Raw genomic sequence first — 21,788 nt, 5'->3', positions numbered from 1 at the left:
GGAGAAGGTTTCCCCCTCCGGCAGGGTGCCAGAACGGGTCTAGATTGGCTTTCGGTGGCTACGAAGGCTTCTGGCGGCGGAACTTCTGATGTATTGTGCTCCCCGATCGTTTTAGGGTATATGGAGATATATATGTGGAAGAAGTACGTCAGGGGAGCCACGAGGGGCCCACGAGGGTGGAGGGCGCGCCCTAGGGGGGTGGGCGCGCCCCCTACCTCGTGGCTCCCTCGTTTCTTTCCTGACGTGCACTCCAAGTCTATCGGGTTGCTTTCCTTCCAAAACTAAGTTCCGTGAAGTTTCGGGTCAATTGGACTCCGTTTGATTTTCCTTTCTGCGATACTCTAAAACAAGGGAAAAACAGAAACTGGCACTGGGCTCTGGGTTAATAGGTTAGTCCCAAAATCATATAAAATAGCATATAAATGCATATAAAACATCCAAGGTTGATAATATAATAGCATGGAACAATCAAATTATAGATACGTTGGAGACGTATCAGCATTCAAGCACAACATCCGTGACGAGTGGCTTGCCCGGCACCTCGGCCAGGAGAAGCCAAAGTCTATGGCAGCCCTCACGGCACTCATGACCCGCTTTTGCGCGGGCGAGGATAGCTGGATGGCTCGCAGCAACAACACATCAAGGAATCCGGGTACTCTGGATACCAAAGATGCCAATGGCACACCACATCATAACAGACAAAAGCGCTGCAACAACGGCGATAACACCGATGATACGGCAGTCAATGCCAGATTCAGAGGCTCTAGATCCGGTTAGCAGAAAAAAGCCATTTAAAAGAAGTACTCCGGGCCCGTCCAGTTTGGATCGCATACTGGATCACTCGTGTCAAATCCACGACACCCCCGATAAGCCAGCCAATCACACCAACAGAGAATGCTGGGTGTTCAAGCAGGCCGGCAAGTTAAACGCCGAAAACAAGGACAAGGGGCTGCATAGTGATGACAAGGAGGAGCCCCGACCGCCGAACACGGGAGGACAGAAGAGGTTCCCCCTACAAGTGAAGACGATGAACATGATATACGCAACCCACATTCCCAAGAGGGAACGGAAGCATGCACTAAGGGACGTCTATGCGATGGAGCCTGTCACCCCAAAGTTCAACCCATTGTCCGCTTGTCCGGTCACCTTTGATCGCAGGGACCACCCCACTAGTATCCGTCATGGCGGATCTGCGGCATCTGCCGCACTGGTCCTAGACCCCATAATTGACGGATTCCACCTCACTCGAGTCCTTATGGACGACGGCAACAGCCTGAACCTGCTCTATCAGGATACAGTGCGCAAAATGGGTATAGATCCCTCAAGGATCAAACCCACCAAAACCACCTTTAAGGGTGTCATCCCAGGTGTAGAGGCCCATTGCACGGGCTCAATCACACTGGAAGTGGTCTTCGGATCTCCGGACAACTTCCGAAGCGAAGAGTTAATCTTCGTTATCGTCCCGTTCTGCAGCGGCTATCACACACTGCTCGGGCGAACCACATTTGCAAAATTCAATGCGGTACAACATTACACATACCTCAAGCTCAAGATGCCAGGACCTAGGGGGGTCATAACAGTCAGTGGAAACACAGAACACTCGCTCCGCACGGAAGAGCACACTGCGGCCCTCGCAGCAGAAGCACAAAGTAGCCTTTTAAGGCAAACCACCAATTCGGCGATATAGCCCCCGGACACCGTCAAGCGAGTCCGGAGTACATAATTACGCACTAGCAATTCGGCCCCCGTCCCAGTCCCAGCCAAGCGATGAAATCCGTGCCGCGCGTACATAATTACGCACTAAAAATACCATGGGCATAGGCGGGGGCACGATCAGGGCACGTCCCGCAATGCGGCTTAACTGCCCTAGGGGTTGTATACCTTTATCATTTTTCTCTCTTTCAGGACCTAACTCCCTGGAAGCCCTTTTCGGCAGTACGATTGCTGGACACATTACAGGAAGGAACATCCAAGGAGGCAAGAAGCTAAGATGTACACGGGAACCCACAGGTGGTCTCTAATAATAATCGATATACCCGCTTTCTACTATTCGTACGGAGATTGCCCTTGGATAGGACATGTCAAATAGTCCTATTTTCTGCTTATTGCACTATCTGTTTCAGTATGCTTCGATGTATTATTTAAAATAATAATGCATAGCATTAGTCTATTATTGCATTATTCATCCTTTTTTCTTATATGTTCATTTACGACAACTTGCACCCGTACATTCTGGTACGGTCAGTACGCCAGGGGCTTTCGTTTACCACATAATACGGTGTGAGAAGTCCGAACACTTTCGACAGTGCGGCACCCCGAACTGATAGCATTATATGCATCAGCTCCGAATCACGTCTTGGGTCAATAGTTGGGTTTTCCCGGCTCCCATGCTTTGGTACCTTACGTTCCGTTATATCGGCTAAGGTAGCGCTGGGAGAACTACTACGATTGTGTCCCGGTTCTTCCGGACGAGCACCTCAGTAGAGAAAGCCGAAAACTGACTATCATGATAGGGCGAGAGCTGGTCGCTGTTCGAGAGGTCTCAAGTCCTTAAAGACCTTTTCCGCTTCGGGCGAGGAGTCGGCCTTGCCTGACTTAGGCGTGTATAGCGCCCCAACTCCGGTCTTCCGAATACTAGGGGCTTCACCAAAATTTAAAATTGTAGACTTCTATGGCTAAGTGAGAGTGATAAAGCCTTACAGTCTGATTGCCTGGTTCATTATGCTGAACACCTCCCTCGAAGGACCCAAAATTGGGATAAAGAGTGCTCAGGTTTATCCCGAACACCCCAGTACTAATTACATGGGGGCAGAAGCCGACGACTGGCCAACTCTCAGATTTTATAAACGGTCGCACAAAAGGTAATATTTTAAATTAAAAAAGTGTTGCATAGCACAAATGAACTTGTTTCACATTACAGGATCACATGAGCATGTTCACTCAAAAATTACATCTCTGGCACATTCATCCGCCACAAGGCGGGAACCCTTTAGGACACTCTCATAATACATTTCGGGGCAGCGATGCTCCTTGCCCTCTGGCGGCCCCTCCTTCACCAGCTTCACGGCATTCAGCTTCGCCCGGGCAAAAGCCTGGCACGCATCCTCGATGCAGACGGACCGCTTTATGACTTCAAGCCGTGGGCAGGCATCCACAAGCCGCCTCACCAGACTAAAGTAGCTGCCGGGCAGGGGCTCGCCAGGCCATATACGGACTATAAGACCCTTCATGGCCTGTTCGGCCGCCTTGTGAAGCTCGACCAATTGCTTCAGCTGGTCGCTCAAGGGCATTGGGTGTTCGGTCCCAGTATACTGAGACCAGAACAAATTTTCTGTAGAGCTCCCCTCCTCAGCTCGGTAAAATTCCGTGGCATCCAGCACATTGCGGGGAAGATCTGCGAACGCTCCTGGAGAGCTCCGAACTCGGGTAAGTAAAAGGAAAGTTTCCTTCACATGCTTGCTTTGCATAATGAATGCCTTACCCGCTGCTATCTTCTTCACTGCATCCATCTCCCGGAGGGCCTTGTGGGCTTCAGCCTTGGCGCTCCGTGCGCTTTCGAGCGCCTTCGCAAGCTCGGACTCTCACGTCTTGGAGTCAAGCTCCAAGGACTCGTGTTTTTTGGCGAGAGCCTCGAGCTCTTACTACACCTCGCCTACCCGGGCTTCTTACTTTTCCCGCTCAAGGCGCTCCTTGGACGCTTTATCTTCGGCCTCGGACAGCGCCTTCTTCAGGGTCGCCACCTCGGTCGTGGCCCCTGGCAAATTCATGATGATCCTATTACTTCACACCCGAACTTCTTTTTAAATATATAGACAAGGTATTGCTTACCCTTGCTCTCCTCGAACTGCCTCTTGGTAAGGCCGAGCTCGTTCTCGGATCGCTCCAGGTCCTGCTTCAGTGCAGAGACCTCCGCAGTACGTGCGACAGCGGCCAATAGTGAAGCATGCACATACACAGAGACATATTCTGATTAGACTCCTGGGTCATCATTTGATCCTCTATTCGGCCTTTCTTTGCGAACGCCGAACAGAGCATCAGGGGCTACTGTCTATGCGGTAATATTTTCTTATATTTTGATTGCTTACCTCAAAGCCTGTTAGGAGGCTGGCGCAAGCTTCGGTCATTCTGTTTTTGGCGAACTGAACTTTCTCGATCACCGCACTCATGATAGTGTGGTGCTCTTCGTTGATGGAAGCGCCGCGAAGCGCTTCCAGCAAGTTGTCCGGTGCCTCTAGATGGACAGAGGACACCGGCATGGGCGGCTTGCCCCCCTTAACGGGGGATCGCCTACCGGAGTCCGGAACCACCGAAGGTTCCAGAGCAGTATTCGGCTGGGGGCCGAACTTGGAGCCCGTGGGAGTCTTGCTCCCTTTGCACCTAGGGTCCGGAAGGTCGCCTCGAGGCGCCTCCAGGACTACCTCCCCTCGACTCGGTGCCTTTCGAGACAACACCTCGACGTTGTCCGTAGGGCGAGGGGTGGAGGCGGTCGGAAGAGAACCGCTATTCATATCCGATGAGTCCAATGAACCACTCGACGAAGATACGTCGAGATGAGCTCGGGACGGACTGCATAATCATGTTCGGCATGAGGAGAAGCAGTGCAATAAAACATACCATGAGTTACTATGGTGTCCAGATACTTACAACTTCGCCAGGGGCTTGACCCTGGGTAGCCACTCATCACCGCTGTAGGCGGCCATCGTGGAGCAGTTCAGAGGGAGGGTCCTTCCCTTCTTGGACCCTTCGGCCTCCCCGGTTGGGTCGGCCTTCCTTTTTTTGTCTCCCCCGACCGGGGGGAGAACTTTCCTCCTCCTTCTCCTCGTTTTCCTGAGAGGAGTGCGCGTCAGAGTCATCGGACGATGAGTCCGATACAACCTTGCGCCGGAGACCCTTTCGGGTCCCCGTGGCCTTCTTCTTGGTCTTCTTCCCCGGCACCTCGTAAGGTGCCGGAGCCAGCATCTCCGCTAGGAGAGCATCTGCAGGATCTTCAGGCAGGGGGGCTAGGCAATTGAGCTGCTCTGTTGTCTTTATCCAGTCCTGTTAATGACATGGAAGCTTAGATCCCACGCATGATTTAACAGGGGCAAATAAATACCCTGTGAGATACAAAAAGTTACCAGATTGGCATGATGCTTTGCACTGAGTCCGCGGTCCTCGATGAGGGAAGGAGGTACCTCGGCGCCCTTGAACAGCACCCTCCAGACGTCCTTGTGCGTCGTGTCGTAGAGCTCTTGCAGCGTCTGGTGCTTGGCCGGGTCGAACTCCCACAAATTGAATGCCCGTTGTTGACACGGGGGAATCCGGCGGAAGAGCATGACCTGGACCACGTTGACGAGCTTGATTTTCTTGCTCACCATGTTCTTGATGCAGGTCTGGATTCCAGTCAGCTCTACCAAAGAACCCCAGGACAGGCACTTCTCTTTCCAGGAAGTGAGCCGCGTGGGGATTCTGGATCGAAATTTGGGGGCCGCCACTGAGTTGGTGTCACGCGGCTCGGTGATGTAGAACCACCCCGATTGCCACCCCTTTATGTTCTCCACATAGGAGCCTTCGAGCCAGGTGATGTTAGGCATTTTGCCCACCATGGCGCCTCCGCACTCTGCTTGCTGGCCAACCACCACCTTCGGTTTGACATTGAAGGTCTTCAGCCACAGGCCAAAATGGGGCCTGATGCGGAGGAAGGCCTCGCACACGACGATAAACGCCGAGATGTTGAGGATGAAATTGGGGGCCAGATCACGAAAATTCAGCACGTAGTAGAACATGAGCCCGCGGATAAACGGGTGGAGAGGAAATCCCAGTCCGCGGACAAAGTGGGTAAGAAAAACTACCCTCTCATGGGGTTCAGGCATAGGGATGATCTGCCCTGCATCTGGCAGCCGGTGCGCGATATCCGCGGCCAGATATCCGGCTTCCCATAACTTTGTGATATTCTCCTCCGTGACAGAGGAGACCATCCACTTGCCTCCCGCTCCGGACATGCTTGTAGTGGTTTGAGAAGAAAGACGCGGACTTGGGCGCTGGAGCTCAAGTGTGCGAGAATGGGTAAGCAAGGAGGAAGAAGGCGTGGGTGAAAAGAGTGAATCCTAATCCCTTTATAAGGGCAGAAGAGGTGATGCGCCTCCCCACTTGCCTGGTAAAATCGCTTATTCCCCAAAGCGCCGTAATTGATGGCGCGGTTGGGTTACCCACGTCCGTATTGATGAGAATCCCGTAATAAGGGGACACGATCTCTGCTTTGACAAGACGTGTCAAGAAAACTGCCTCGCGATATGTGCGATGCTGGTTGAGAAAAACGGTTCGAATAATGACCGAGCCATGATGTGATGTCATGCTGTCAAAATGTGTCAGCAGATTAGATTTGTGGAAATATTATTCTCTCTACGGTGGTACGTGGAACTTGTTTTGCAGAGCCGGACACTATCCTTGTGTTCAAAATCTTCCATGGAGTATTCGGAGGAGGAACCCGCCTTGCAATGCCGAAGACGAAATTGCGCGCCGGACTCATCATCATTGAAGCCTGGTTCAGGGGCTACTGAGGGAGTCCTGGATTAGGGGGTCTTCGGACAGCCGGACTATATCCTTTAGCCGGACTGTTGGACTATGAAGATACAAGATTGAAGACTGTGTCCCGTGTCCGGATGGGACTTTCCTTGGCGTGGAGGCAATCTTGGCAATACGAATATGTAGATCTCCTCCCTTGTAACAGACTCTATGTAACCCTAGCCCCCTCCGGTGTCTATATAAACCGGAGGGTTTAGTCCGTAGGACAACAGATAATCATACCATAGGCTAGCTTCTAGGGTTTAGCCTCTACGATCTCGTGGTAGATCAACTCTTGTAATACTCATATCATCAATATCAATCAAGCGGGACATAGGGTATTACCTCCATCAAGAGGGCCCGAACCTTGGTAAACATCGTGTCCCCTGCCTCCTGTTACCATCTGCCTTAGACGCACAGTTCGGGACCCCCTACCCGAGATCCGCCGGTTTTGACACCGACAATGACGATATATGATGGACTGGTTGAGATGAGAAAAGCTAGTATGAACTCGACCTCTCTTGTTTTTGTAAATATGATTAGTTCATCGTTCCTGATTCAGCCTATTATGAATAAACATGTTTGCAATGACAATTAGAGATTATAGTTGTTTATGCCATGCTTAATTAGCTAGGAGCTTATAATGGTTTACCTTGCGTGCCAACATGCTATTAAAATGGTTGTGATGTGGTATGATAGGGTGGTATCCTCTTTTGAACGATTCGAGTGGCTTGACTTGGCACATGTTCACGCATGTAGTTGAAACAAAATCAACATAGCCTCTGAGATATTTAAGTTCATGGTGCATTATATCCTACTCATGCTTGCATTTAGTGTTGATTAATTTTAATGCATGTTCATGACTGTTGTCGCTCTCTAGCTGGTCGCTTCCCAGTCTTTTTCTAGCCTTCACCTGTACTAAGCGGGAATACTGCTTGTGCATCCAATCCCATAAACCCCAAAGTTATGCCATATGAGTCCACCATACCTACCTATTTTCGGTATTACCTGCCGTTCCAAGTAAATTTGTATGTGCCAAACTCTAAACCTTCAAATAAATATCCTGTTTTGTATGCTCAAACAGCTCATGTATCAACTAGGGTTGTCCACATCTTCCATGTTAGGCGGGTTATTCTCAAGAGGAGTGGACTCCGCTCCTCACTCACGAGAAAATGGCTGGTCACCGGGATGCCCAGTACCATGCTTTATGCAAACTAAATCAAAATAATTGCAAACAAAACTCCCCCTGGGACTCTTGTTAGTTGGAGGCACTCATTGTTTCAAGCAAGCCATGGATTGATGCTTGTTGGTGGAGGGGGAGTATAAAGTTTACCATTCTGTTTGGGAACCGCCTATAATGTGTGTAGCATGAAAGATATCGCCATCTCTTGGTTGTTATGTTGACAATGAAAGTATACCGCTCAAAATATTATTCACCTTTATTTCAAAACCGAGCTCTAGCACCTCTACAAATCCATGTTTTCCTCTGCGAAGGGTCTATCTATTTACTTTCATGTTGAGTCATCATCCTTTTATTAAAAAGCACCAGTTAGAGAGCACCACTGTCATTTGCATTCATTACTGTTAGTTTACATTGAGTATGACTTGACTGGATCTCTTTTGCCATGAATTACAATGTTTAGTCGGTCCTTGATCTTTAAAGGTGCTCTGCATTTATGTTTTGTGGTCTTAGAAAGGGCTAGCGAGATACCATCTTGTTATATCATATTATGATTGTTTTAAGAAAGTGTTGTCGTCTGAGATTTATTATTATTGCTCGCTAGTTAATTATGCCATTGATATGAGTAAACATGAGACCTAAGCATTATTGTGAATATGGTTAGTTTATAATCTTTGCTAAAAACTTGAATGCTGGCTTTACATATTTACAACAACAAGAGCAAACAAAGTTTGTAAAAGTTTTTCTTTATCACTTTTAGTTTGTTAACTGAATTGCTTGAGGACAAGCAAAGGTTTAAGCTTGGGGGAGTTGATACGTCTCCGTCGTATCTACTTTTCCAAACACTTTTGCCCTTGTTTTGGACTCTAACTTGCATGATTTGAATGGAACTAACCCGGACTGATGTTGTTTTCAGTAGAATTGCCATGGTGTTATTTATGTGCAGAAACAAAAGTTCTCGGAATGGCCTGAAACTTCATGGAATGTCTTTTTGGAAATAATAAAAAATCCTTGCAAAAGATGAAGACCAGGGGGCCCACACCCTAGCCACGAGGGTGGGGGGCGCGCCTGCCCCCCTAGTCGCGCCCCCTACCTCGTGGGCCCCCTGGAGCTCCTCCGACCTCAAATCCAACTCTATATATTTGCTTTCGGGGAGAAAAAAAATAAAGGAGAAGGATTCATCACGTTTTACGATACGGAGCCGCCGCCAAGCCCTAAAACCTCTCGGGAGGGCTGATCTGGAGTCCGTCCGGGGCTCCGGAGAGAGGAATTTGTCGCCATCGTCATCATCAACCATCCTCCATCACCAATTTCATGATGCTCACCGCCGTGCGTGAGTAATTCCATCGTAGACTTGCTGGACGGTGATGGGTTGGATGAGATTTATCATGTAATCGAGTTAGTTTTGTTAGGGTTTGATCCCTAGTATCCACTATGTTCTGAGATTGATATTGCTATGACTTTGATATGCTTAATGCTTGTCACTAGGGCCCGAGTGCCATGATTTCAGATCTGAACCTATTATGTTTTCATCAATATATGAGAGTTCTTGATCCTATCTTGCAAGTCTATAGTCACCTACTATGTGTTATGATCCGGCAACCCCGAAGTGACAATAATTGGGACCACTCCCGGTGATGACCGTAGTTTGAGGAGTTCATGTATTCACCATGTGTTAATGCTTTGGTCCAGTACTCTATTAAAAGGAGGCCTTAATATCCCTTAGTTTCCGCTAGGACCCCGCTGCCACGGGAGGGTAGGACAAAAGATGTCATGCAAGTTCTTTTCCATAAGCACATATGACTATATTCAGAATACATGCCTACATTACATTGATGAATTGGAGCTAGTTCTGTGTCACCCTAGGTTATGACTGTTACATGATGAACCGCATCCGGCATAATTCTCTATCACCGATCCATTGCCTACGAGTTTTCCATATATTGTTCTTCGCTTATTTACTTTTCCGTTGCTATTGCTATCATCACTACAAAATACCAAAAACATTACTTTTGCTACCGTTACTTTTGCTATCATTACCACTATTATCCTATTACTTTGCTACTAAATACTTTGCTGCAGATATTAAGTTTCCAGGTGTGGTTGAATTGACAACTCAGCTGCTAATACTTGAGAATATTCTTTGGCCCCCCTTGTGTCGAATCAATAAATTTGGGTTGAATACTCTACCCTCGAAAACTGTTGCGATCCCCTATACTTATGGGTTATCAGGTTCTTAATTAAAAAGAACCGAATCATCGATTGTCCGGACACCGAAGCCCTCGCGGACTTTAAACATAGCGTCCGTGACGAATGGCTTGCCCGACACCTCGGCCAAGAAAGGCCAAAGTCCATGGCAGCCCTTACTGCACTCATGACCCGCTTTTGCGCGGGAGAAGAGCTAGTTAGCTCATAGAAGCAACTGTACCAGCGACCCTGGCACCTCGGAAGCCAGAGACGGCAACGGCAGGCCACGACGCCACAAACACAAGCGTTAAAACAACGATGAAGATACCAAAGACACGACGGTCAATGCCGGGTTTGGTGGCTCTAAACCCGGTCAGCGAAAGAAGCCATTCAAAGGAAACAGGGATGACCCATCCAATTTAGACAAAATACTTTATCGGCCTTGCCAGATTCATGGTACCTCCGACAAGCCTGCAAATCACTCCAACAGAAATTGTTGGGTCTTCAAACAGGTCGGTAAGTTAAATACCGAACATAAGGGGAAAGGGCCGCCAAGCGAGGACAATGATGAGCCCCGCCCACCGAACACAGGGGGGCAGAAGAAATTTCCCCCTAAGGTAAAAATAGTGAATATGATATATGTCACTCATATCCCCAAGAGGGAGCGCAAGCATGCACTAAGGGACATTTGATAACCCACAAGTATAGGGGATCGCAACAGTTTTCGAGGGTAGAGTATTCAATCCAAAATTATTGATTCGACACAAGGGGAGCCAAAGAATATTCTCAAGTATTAACAGTTGAGTTCAATTCAACCGCACCTAAAAGACTTAATATCTGCAGCAAGGTATTTAGTAGCAAAGTAATATGGAAGTAACGATAACGGTGGCAAAAGTAACAGTATTGGTTTTGTAGTGATTGTAACAGTGGCAATAGAAAAGTAACTAAGTAAAGATCAATATATGAAAAGCTCGTAGGCAATGGATCAGTGATGGATAATTATGTCGGATGCGATTCCTCATGCAACAGTTATAACATAGGGTGACACACGCTCCAGTTCATCAATGTAATGTAGGCATGTATTCCGAATATAGTCGTACGTGCTTATGGAAAAGAACTTGCATGACATCTTTTGTCCTACCCTCCCGTGGCAGCGGGGTCCTATTGGAAACTAAGGGATATTAAGGCCTCCTTTTAATAGAGTACCGGAACAAAGCATTAACACTTAGTGAATACATGAACTCCTCAAACTATAGTCATCACCGGGAGTGGTCCCGATTATTGTCACTTCAGAGTTATCGGATCATAACACATAGTAGGTGACTATTGACTTGCAAGATAGGATCAAGAACTCACAAATATTCATGAAAACATAATAGGTTCAGATCTGAAATCATGGCACTCGGGCCCTAGTGACAAGCATTAAGCATAGCAAAGTCATAGCAACATCAATCTCAGAACATAATGGATACTAGGGATCAAACCCTAACAAAACTAACTCGATTACATGATAAATCTCATCTGACCCATCACTGTCCAACAAGCCTACAATGGAATTACTCACACACGACGGTGAGCATCATGAAATTGATGATGGAGGAAGGTTGATGATGACGATGGCGACGGATTCCCCTCTCCGGAGCCCCGAACGGACTCCAGATCAGCCCTCCCGAGAGAGATTAGGGCTTGGCGGCGGCCCTGTATCGTAAAACGCAATGAATCCTTCTCCTTGATTTTTTCTCCCCGAACGTGAATATATAGAGTTGGAGTTGAGGTCGATGGAGCCTCAGGGGGCCCACGAGACAGGGGGCGCGCCCCCACCCCCGTGGACAGGGTGTGGCCTGATGTCTACTACACAACCTTCTTCTTGTAGACGTTGTTGGGCCTCCAAGTGCAGAGGTTTGTAGGACAGTAGCAAATTTCCCTCAAGTGGATGACCTAAGGTTTATCAATCCGTAGGAGGCGTAGGATGAAGATGGTCTCTCTCAAGCAACCCTGCAACCAAATAACAAAGAGTCTCTTGTGTCCCCAACACACCCAATACAATGGTAAATTGTATAGGTGCACTAGTTCGGCGAAGAGATGGTGATACAAGTGGTATATGAATGGTAGATATAAGTTTTTGTAATCTGAAAAATATAAAAACAGCAAGGTAACTAATGATAAAAGTGAGCGTAAACGGTATTGCAATGCTAGGAAACAAGGCCTAGGGTTCATACTTTCACTAGTGCAAGTTCTCTCAACAATAATAACATAATTGGATCACATAACTATCCCTCAACATGCAACAAAGAGTCACTCCAAAGTCACTAATAGCGGAGAACAAACGAAGAGATTATGGTAGGGTATGAAACCACCTCAAAGTTATCCTTTCTGATCGATCTATTCAAGAGTCCGTAGTAAAATAACACTAAGCTATTCTTTCCGTTCAATCTATCCTAGAGTTCGTACTAGAATAACACCTTAACACACAAATCAACCAAAACCCTAATGTCACCTCAAGTATCCGTGGGTATGATTATACGATATGCATCACACAATCTCAGATTCATCTATTCAAACCAACACAAAGGTACTTCAAAGAGTGCCCCAAAGTTTCTACCGGAGAGTCAAGACAAAAACGTGTGCCCACCCCTATGCATAGGTTCATGGGCGGAACCCGCAAGTTGATCACCAAAACATACATCAAGTGGATCATAGAATACCCCATTGTCACCACAGGTATCCCACGCAAGACATACATCAAGTGTTCTCAAATCCTTAAAGACTCAATCCGATAAGATAACTTCAAAGGGAAAACTCAATCCATTACAAGAGAGTAGAGGGGGAGAAACATCATAAGATCCAACTATAATAGCAAAGCTCGCGATACATCAAGATCGTGCCACCTCAAGAACACGAGAGAGAGAGAGATCAAACACATAGCTACTGGTACATACCCTCAGCCCCGATGGATAACTACTCCCTCCTCATCATGGAGAGCACTGGGATGATGAAGATGGCCACCGGAGAGGGATTCCCCCTCGGGCAGGGTGCCGGAACGGGTCTAGATTGGTTTTCGGTGGCTACGGAGGCTTCTGGCGGCGGAACTCCCGATCTATTATGCTCCCCGAAGTTTTTAGGGTATATGGGTATATATGGGAGGAAGAAGTACATCAGTGGACCTCCGGGCTGTCCACGAGGCAGGGGGGCGCGCCCAGGGGGTGGGCGCGCCCCCACCCTTGTGGGCAGCCCGGGACTCTCCTGGTCCAACTTCGATACTCCGTGGGCTTCTTCTGGTCCAAAAATAAGTTCCGTGAAGTTTCAGGTCAATTGGACTCCGTTTAATTTTCCTTTTCTGCGATACTCTAAAATAAGGAAAAAACAGAAACTGGCACTGGGCTCTGGGTTAATAGGTTAGTCCCAAAAATAATATAAAAGTGCATAATAAAGCCCATAAACATCCAAAACAGATAATATAATATCATGGAACAATCAAAAATTATAGATACGTTGGAGACGTATCATGCCCCCCTGGTGTTGATTCTTTCGCCAGTATATTTTATGAATTCCAAAAATATTCTCCGTGAAGTTTCATGTCATTCCGTGAACTTTTATTTCTGCACAAAAATAACACCATGACAATTCCGCTGAAAACAACGTCAGTCCGGATTAGTTCCATTCAAATCATGTAAGTTAGAGTCCAAAACAAGGTCAAAAGTGTTTGGAAAAGTAGATACGATGGAGACGTATCAACGTCTACGCCATAGAGCCGGTCGCCTCAAAATTCAACCCCTGACCGGCTTGTCCAATCACCTTAGATCGTAAGGACCACCCGACTAGTATCCGTCATGGAGGTTCGGCAGCCTTGGTCCTTGATCCAATCATTGACCGATCCATCTCACCCGAGTCCTCATGGATGGCGGCAGCTGTCTTAACTTGATTTATCAAGACACGGTCCGCAAAATGGGTATTGACCCATCAAGAATTAATCCTACTAACACCACCTTTAAATGAGTGATACCCGGCGTAGAAGCCCGCTGCACGGGCTCAATAACATTGGAAGTAGTCTTGGTTCACTGGATAACTTCCGAAGCGAAGACTTGATCTTCGACATTGTCCCCTTCCGTCCGTAGTTAGTAGCTAGATGGATTCCTCTCTCTCTCTCTCTCTCTCTCTTGATTCTCAATACAATGGTCTCTTGGAGATCTATTTAATGTAACTCTTTTTATGGTGTGTTTGTTCGGATCCGATGAAGTTCGAGTTTATGATCGGATTTTTATCCATGAATATTATTTGAGTCTCCTTTGATCTCTTATATGCATGATTATTTATAGCCTCGTATTTCTTCTCCGAATCTTTGGTTTTGTTAGGCCAACTAGATTGATTTTTCTTGCAATGGGAAGAGGTGCTTTGTGATGGGTTCGATCTTGCGGTGTCCTTTCCCAGTGACAGAAGGGGCAGCAAGGCACGCATGTATCGTTGCTATTAAGGATAACAAGATGGAGTCTATTCCTACATGAATAGATCTTGTCTACATCATGTCATCGTTCTTATTGCATTACTCCGTTTCTCCATGAACTTAATACACTAGATGCATGCTGGATAGCGGTTGATGTGTGGAGTAATAGTAGTAGATGCAGGCAGGAGTCGGTCTACTAATCTTGGACATGATGCCTACATATTGATCATTGCCTTGGATACCATCATAATTATTTGTTCTTCTATCAATTACCCAATAGTAATGTGTTTACCCACCATGTGCTATTTCTCGAGAGAAGCCACTAATGAAATCTACGGCCCCCGGGTCTATCTTTTATCATAATTGTTTTCCGATCTATCTTTTCCCATATTTATTTTCAGTATTTCCAAAAATCCAAAAACACCTTGCTGCACTTTTTCTTTATTTATTTTATTTTGCATTTTATTGAGATCTATTTATGCAATCTACCACAAAACAATTTATCTTTTTACTAAGGAGGGATTGACAACCCCTCTTACGCGTCAGATTGCAAGTATTTGTTCTGTGTGTGCAGGTACAATTTACATAGTTTTGCACTTTTGCTTGGTCCTCCTACTGGATTGATACCTTGATTTCATAACTGAGGGAAATACCTACCGTAGATGCGTTTCATCATCTCTTCCTCTTTGGAGAAATACCGACGCAGTTTCAAGCTGCATCAGGGCCCCCCCTGAGCTTGTGGCCACCTCGTGGCCCTTCTGGCCTCCTCTCGAAGTTTCCAGGGTGTCTTCGTTTGGTATTGATTTTTTGTAAAGACAAAAACAAGCGAAAATTAACAACTGGCACTAGGCACTACGTTAATAAGTTAGTCCAAAAAAAATGATATAAAATAGCATAATAATGCATATAAAACATCCAAGATTGATAATATAATAGCATGGAACAATCAAAATTTATAGATACGTTGGAGACGTATCAGCAACCTACCCGATAAGGGTAGCGCGCACACATAACCTTCCCTAGTTGGAGGTACCGGCGAGAGGCATGACAGTAAATTGAATTAGGGCTTCCCCATTTAGGCAAGTGTGGTTGCACTAGTGAGCTCGATTTGGTGGCACTATGACTCAGCGAACAGATTTGTTCAAGTTCGATTAATGTCAAGTTTAACTTATATGGTGATGATATGCCATAGAAAAATAACATGATCAATGCTTATGAGTAGGATATCAACATAAACATGGATGGGCAACATAACCATTTAACATATGCATCTTAAGGTCAACAACAATAAATCATTAGTTTATTGAATGCAAAAGAGCATGGCATAAAGATGATCATGAATCTCACAAGTATTTTCATAACGAACCATAACAATTCGTATGAGCATATCATTAACACTAGCATATGCATTGATTACAAGAATTAAACATGAGAATAATGATACTAGCAAATAATCATTTAACTTACTAGATGCAAATGAGCATGGCATAAGAACGAGCATGGATTTACAAGCATTTACAAAATAATTGCATGAACACACAATTATTTAATCATTCAAGTGAAACCCATGGCTATTGCAATGCCATCATGCAAGTTGCTATTGTGGCTTACCCGGGTTGAAGGATTCACTGCGAAGAAATGCGAGAAGCTCGCGGAAAGATTTGCCGAAAATGTTTCTGTCTCAAAAGGGACTGAACAAGGGCAAGGGAAAATGGTCATTTTCAAAATGTGACAACATCATGAAAATGGTACCAACAGAACGGCTTGACGAATAGAGAACATGGGCTTCTAAATCACCTGAAATGGAGTTACGTTTGCAGAGATACGACTGTTCGTTCGTTAGGTAGAAAATAAATAAACTTGTGTTCATTTCTACTCTCAATGAACGCCCGCCCGCTATTTAACAGTTTCGGCCGGCGGGGTGAAACAGAAAGCGTACTTCAGGAAAATACGCTTTGAGCACAGAAAACGTATTCTTAGCCGAAGTAACAACATAATACGCTTTCTCGAATGAAAAACGTAATCTCCTAAATGCGCTTCCACTTAAAAGTACACTGGCCCTGGGTCAACGCCTTGTTAGGCTAACCGGTGGGGCTCGTGAGTGCTGAGATCAAACGCTCGATTGAAGATAGTATTTTTACTCCTGTTAAAATTTCTAGTGACAAATAGGATTGTAGATTGCGTGGCGAACTTTAGGCGTAGCGGGAAAAAACCGCGCGCTGGCTTAACCACCCCATCTATGTTGGGGAGCTTTTCGGTGTAAGGACATGTTCTCTCCCTATTGACGTCTTTTTTTATCCGGTTTCATTAGTAAACCGAATCAACCTTTTTTTTTTGAATAAACTGAATCGATATCTTTTTGAGCCATCCCTTATGTGTTATTTTAAAAAAATACTTCCTCCTACGGAGGTTGTACTACTTCATCTGTTTTTATCTAATGTGCATATTAGATTTGATTAAAGTTAAACTTTATAAAGTTTGATTAAATATATAAAAAAATAACATAAACATTTACCAAAACAAATCTATACGATGTGAAAGTACATTCAATAATGAATATAATAGTATTGATTTGTTATTATAGTAAGTATATATTAATATTTTTGGCTTTAAACTTTGTCAAAGTTTGTAAAGCTTGACTTTGACCAAAGCTAATACACAGAGTAAATAAAAAAGGAGGGAGTACTAAGTAGGAAAGATCTCTATCTCTAATGTCAAAAGAGAAATGAATCTGGAATCACCGCTATTTTCTGCTACCTGATTCTCGATGGACACGGTCCACATTTACCGCCCAAGTTAATGGCACCGCACGCAGATGGACCCACGCACCAGCTGGCCCACGCTGCGTGCCTTCTATGCGCCTTCCACGAAGGAATCCGGCCCCACCTGCCGGTGACCCTCCAAGCAGCTCCCTATATAGACTTGCTCGTGTGCGGCCATCTCGGCCTCCCTCTCTCTCCTCCATTTCTCTCCTCCTCCTGCCACCGATCCCGAACCAGGGAGGAACCCGGCGCGAGGAGGGCAAAGGAAGAGAAGAGGAGACCACCGAGCCCAGCGCGCGCACACGACAGCAGGCGCCGCGATCTCGGTAACCACCATTCGCCGGATCTCTCCCCTCCCCCCGTCGACCCTCCTCTGATCCGATCGGCGGTTTGGTCGGCCGATTCGTGATCTTATTTTGCCGTTGCCGTGATCGCGTTCAGTCCGCGTGGTTCTGGTGGATCGGGGGCGTTCGATCTCATTCATCGTCCCGTCGGTGTCCGGTAGATGCGGTCGGTTTTTTGACGGTGTGATTTGAGGAATCCGCTGCGCTTGACCGGCTTCGGTCGGCCCAGCTTTGTTTCCACGCGGGTGCTCGGGAATCCGGCACGATTCCCGCGCGAGTTGGTCGCGAATCTGGTCCGGTTTGGCGCTGTTCGTGCGCGGTGCGGCGGATCTGGTTGCTGCTCGCATCAGATCTCGTAGATCTAGTTGGGTGGCTTCGATTCTGGAGATTTTTTATAATTAATAATAATACTAATTCTTATAACGAGCCTGTGTCTGTGTGGATCTATGGGGTTGACGCTTTGGCCTCAATTTTGTTTCGTTTGGTTTCAGCGCAGGAGCGGAGATGGGGCTCACGTTCACGAAGCTGTTCAGCCGGCTCTTCGCCAAGAAGGAGATGAGGATCCTCATGGTCGGTCTCGATGCGGCTGGTAAGACCACCATCCTCTACAAGCTCAAGCTCGGAGAGATCGTCACCACCATCCCCACAATCGGTAAGCCCACGTTCTATGTAAACTTTCTGTACAGCATGTTGTTTATCTTGCTGTTACTTTGTAAATATATAGTCTCAATATGTTGTGGCAGCTTTAGCTTCGGACCGTGTGCATGTAATGAGTGTTTCATGGTAGGCAAGTTAGAGACCATTTTAGTGCAGAAACGGTCTTGCCTGCCTTAGGAATAACATTAATGCTTTTGGTAATGAAGATTACTTGAAGCTGATCACGAGTTGATTATATGTTTCATTTGTATCTTATTTTGGTAGCTTATGTATGTGCTATTTTCTGTAAACGAACTTCACGTGCCATGTTATTTGTACGTACATTAAAGCTTTTATATTTGAAAAGCAACAAGTTGTCCAAAAGAAGCCTAATTGAAGACAAACCATTCATGTTTAAGGTTGCAAGTTGTCTGCTAATTGTTTTGCATATCTGCAAGTTCAGTTTGATAATTGAGCTTGGGAGTTCAGTCAAGTCAGGATAGAGTGTCTGCACTGTAATTGTGATCACACAGATCCAGGTGTGTTAGCTCTATCATAGTGATCACACAGATTCAGGCGTGTCAGCACTATCATAGTGATCACACAGATTAAGGCGTGTCAGCACTATCATAGTGATGAGCGATAACACTCGTTCATGTCATTTTTTTTTATTGTCATGTATATTGGATGAAAACAATTATGTTTAGTAACCATTAGCAAATGCTGAATCATTCCAAAGTGGCAACTCATGAGCCGCATAACCTCCTGTAAGAGTTCTGACTGGTGTCTGACCTTGACATGCTTGATATTTTTCTATTAACAAAGATATGCATCTCATGCTGTTGCTGTGTGTTCAGATGCTTATTTATCAAGGATTTTGACCATGTTAATGTTCTAGAACTTTACTCTGCTACTTTGACATCACTGTCTACATATGCTGATGAAATCTGAATGTTTTTGGATATGCAGGGTTTAATGTCGAAACTGTAGAGTACAAGAACATTAGTTTCACCGTTTGGGATGTCGGGGGTCAGGACAAGGTAAGCAAAGTTCCTGAAGGCCAATAATTTTTGTTTGGCCACATATACCTTAGTTTAGTCATTTATATAGCAGTTGCACTATTGGAATTACACTGAGGGGCATGCCTTCTTTGAATTGCCGTTAACTTCATCTTCTAATTGGAATTTTGGAATGTGCCATTGTGTTGTACTCCCTCCGTCCGGAAAAACTTGTCCCTCAAATGGATGTATCTAGCACCAAGTTAGTGCTAGATACATCCATTTGAGAAACAAGCTTGGGACAAGCTTTTTCGGACGGAGGGAGTATTGAATATTTCTATCTTCATGTTGTGATCTATTTTCCTTGTGTGCTTCTCATCTAATGTTTTGTGCACTTGCTCAATACAGATCAGGCCCCTGTGGAGGCACTACTTCCAGAACACCCAGGGTCTCATTTTTGTCGTGGACAGCAATGACAGAGAGCGTGTTGTTGAGGCAAGAGATGAGCTTCACCGGATGCTGAATGAGGTATCACTATAGGAAATAAAGCAATGTCAACACATAGACTACTATTTAAATTCATAAGTGGCTTATGTTTTGTAGATTCCTTCACTAGGTTGTCGGATACTTATTGGATGTAATCTCTTGTCTATTATACTTAGCATAATAGTAAATGTACTAGTGTCTCTCTGACAAGGGAATATCACTGTTTTAAGATGCTGCCTTGTGGAAGGTTAGCTCTTATCATCATTTCAGTGGCACACTTATTAATGACGGCAATGCTGTATTATTGTTATAGGATGAGCTGCGTGATGCTGTGCTGCTGGTGTTTGCAAACAAGCAAGATCTTCCTAATGCCATGAATGCTGCTGAAATCACTGACAAGCTTGGCCTGCATTCCCTGCGCCAGCGACACTGGTATGGTTTCTAATCTATGTTGAATGGAAGTTACCTTGTTTGACAATAGTTTTATGATTGATCTCCAATAACACGACTATCTTAAATAAGTACAGCTATTCTCTCTGTTCCTAAATATAAGTCTTTTTAGAGATTCCAATATGGACTACATATGGAGCAAAATAAGTGAATCTACACTCTAGACTACGTCTATATATGTACATCCGTATGTAGTCCATATTGAAATCTCTACAAAGACTTGTGTTTAGGAACGGAGGGAGTATATTTTAATATATGGGAAGCAACAAAACTTGAATATGTGTAATAATAGTCTTGTCTTGAGGTGGTGATACACTGGTACTACTATTGTTACACAAATTAACATCTATTCACAAGCCAAGTACTCATTTTGTACCACCGAACCTATGTTTTATGGCCTTTTCTATGAAGACTCAATTTACAGTAACTTGCTCTGAACTTATGTTTTGCTACTTGTTTCAGGTACATCCAGAGCACATGTGCTACCTCTGGGGAGGGGTTGTACGAGGGCCTTGACTGGCTGTCCAACAACATTGCCAACAAGGTGCGTCAGCTGGCCTTATGACTATGTGCCTTGTTTTTTGACCAATTGTTCGAACATCCATACTTATGGCAGCTAGGTCCATTCGATACTTGATGGTTTTGAAATAGTGCAAACACACATGATTTCCCAAGCTGCCACCTGGAACATGGAAATAAACTGTACCTGGCAGCTTTAGTATATGAAAATTCTCCAGTTTGCATCTTTCTCTTCTGTTGTTGCTACTTAGTTCTACTCCGTGTTTACTCTCTTTGGTGTCTTTTTGGATTGGTTTCTGCAACTAACCGCCTGTGTGTAATTTCCTGATATATAGGCTTGAAGCATCTCGGCAGGGGCTTCTATGGATCTGGATAAGCTGGATATTCGGACTAATACTGCCTTTACGTATTATAAACTATATAGTCTTGACAGATAATGTGGGTGTTTTGGAAAGATAAAGCTCTCTGTCAAAGAGCTAGCTATCAGATTGTTTTCGTGGGTGTTAAATTGTCCGTGGCGCTGTTTGTTTGCCCATCATGGCTTTACTATGTCCGCTCTGTACTCTGTACTCGCCACTCCGACAGACTTGATACATTGTAGTATTGACTTGTCTTGGCATAGTTTGTCACCGTGTCTTCTGAATTGCTATCTCTTGTGTTGATTTCATGTGCAAAGTATGTTTTCCATCCCGAAACAACGTGATCAACTGGAAATGCTGTGCAAGGGGCATTCCATGGTCTCTTGATGACCAAATTTTCTTGTATGTTAGGGAAGGCAAAAAATGGTTTAGACAGTAATATTCCCCTTCCCCAAGCTATTGGAAATAGGAAACGATACAAACACTTGCATCATGTGGAAGGCGTGGCTGCGGACATCCTGGCTGCCTGCGTTTCCACGGTTGCTGAAGCGGGGCACCTGGTTCAATTGCCGTTGAGCCATATGAAAAAAAAGTCAATTTATGTCATTTTAGGCTAGACAGTGCAGAATTCACGGCCAGTAAGCACCACTTAGCTCGTTAAAGAATCTGAAGTGTTATGTGGGGAGAAAGAAAACACGTATACTAAGAGCATATAGAGCCGGGCGCCTCAACACCTCGGTCTACCGCCTGGTCACTGACCGGTAAAAAAAACCCAATCCAGACAGACGTCTCAAACTGGCCTCAAACGCCGACGCTCACCGGCATCCCTTCTATCCAGCCCAAATCTGGGGCAGATATGGGGTGGTTCGGACGGATGGCCCGG

At 45.5% G+C, this 21,788-nt stretch overlaps 1 protein-coding gene across 2 annotated transcripts; it reads left to right on the top strand.

Moving 5' to 3' along the window:
- Window positions 1–17,184: 17,184 nt before the first annotated feature.
- On the top strand, window positions 17,185–21,189 carry LOC542925 (ADP-ribosylation factor 2). 2 transcript variants are annotated; one of them, XM_044483202.1, is made up of 7 exons: window positions 17,185–17,439; window positions 17,949–18,109; window positions 19,063–19,133; window positions 19,500–19,619; window positions 19,891–20,009; window positions 20,490–20,571; window positions 20,882–21,189. In XM_044483202.1, exons 1-7 carry the CDS (start codon window positions 17,207–17,209, stop codon window positions 20,885–20,887), a joined length of 792 nt encoding a protein of 263 aa, XP_044339137.1. In that variant the 5' UTR covers window positions 17,185–17,206; the 3' UTR covers window positions 20,888–21,189. The 2 variants fall into 2 exon arrangements, with proteins under 2 accessions (XP_044339137.1, XP_044339145.1); XM_044483210.1 differs by having other exon boundaries at window positions 17,321–17,439; window positions 17,954–18,109.
- The last annotated feature ends 599 nt before the right edge of the window (window positions 21,190–21,788 follow it).

The sequence above is a fragment of the Triticum aestivum genome, chromosome 1A (assembly GCF_018294505.1).
Source record: "Triticum aestivum cultivar Chinese Spring chromosome 1A, IWGSC CS RefSeq v2.1, whole genome shotgun sequence".
NCBI classification, from domain to species: domain Eukaryota; kingdom Viridiplantae; phylum Streptophyta; class Magnoliopsida; order Poales; family Poaceae; genus Triticum; species Triticum aestivum.
Note: the sequence above shows the minus strand (reverse complement) of the source record. Positions and strands in the feature narration are given on the sequence as shown.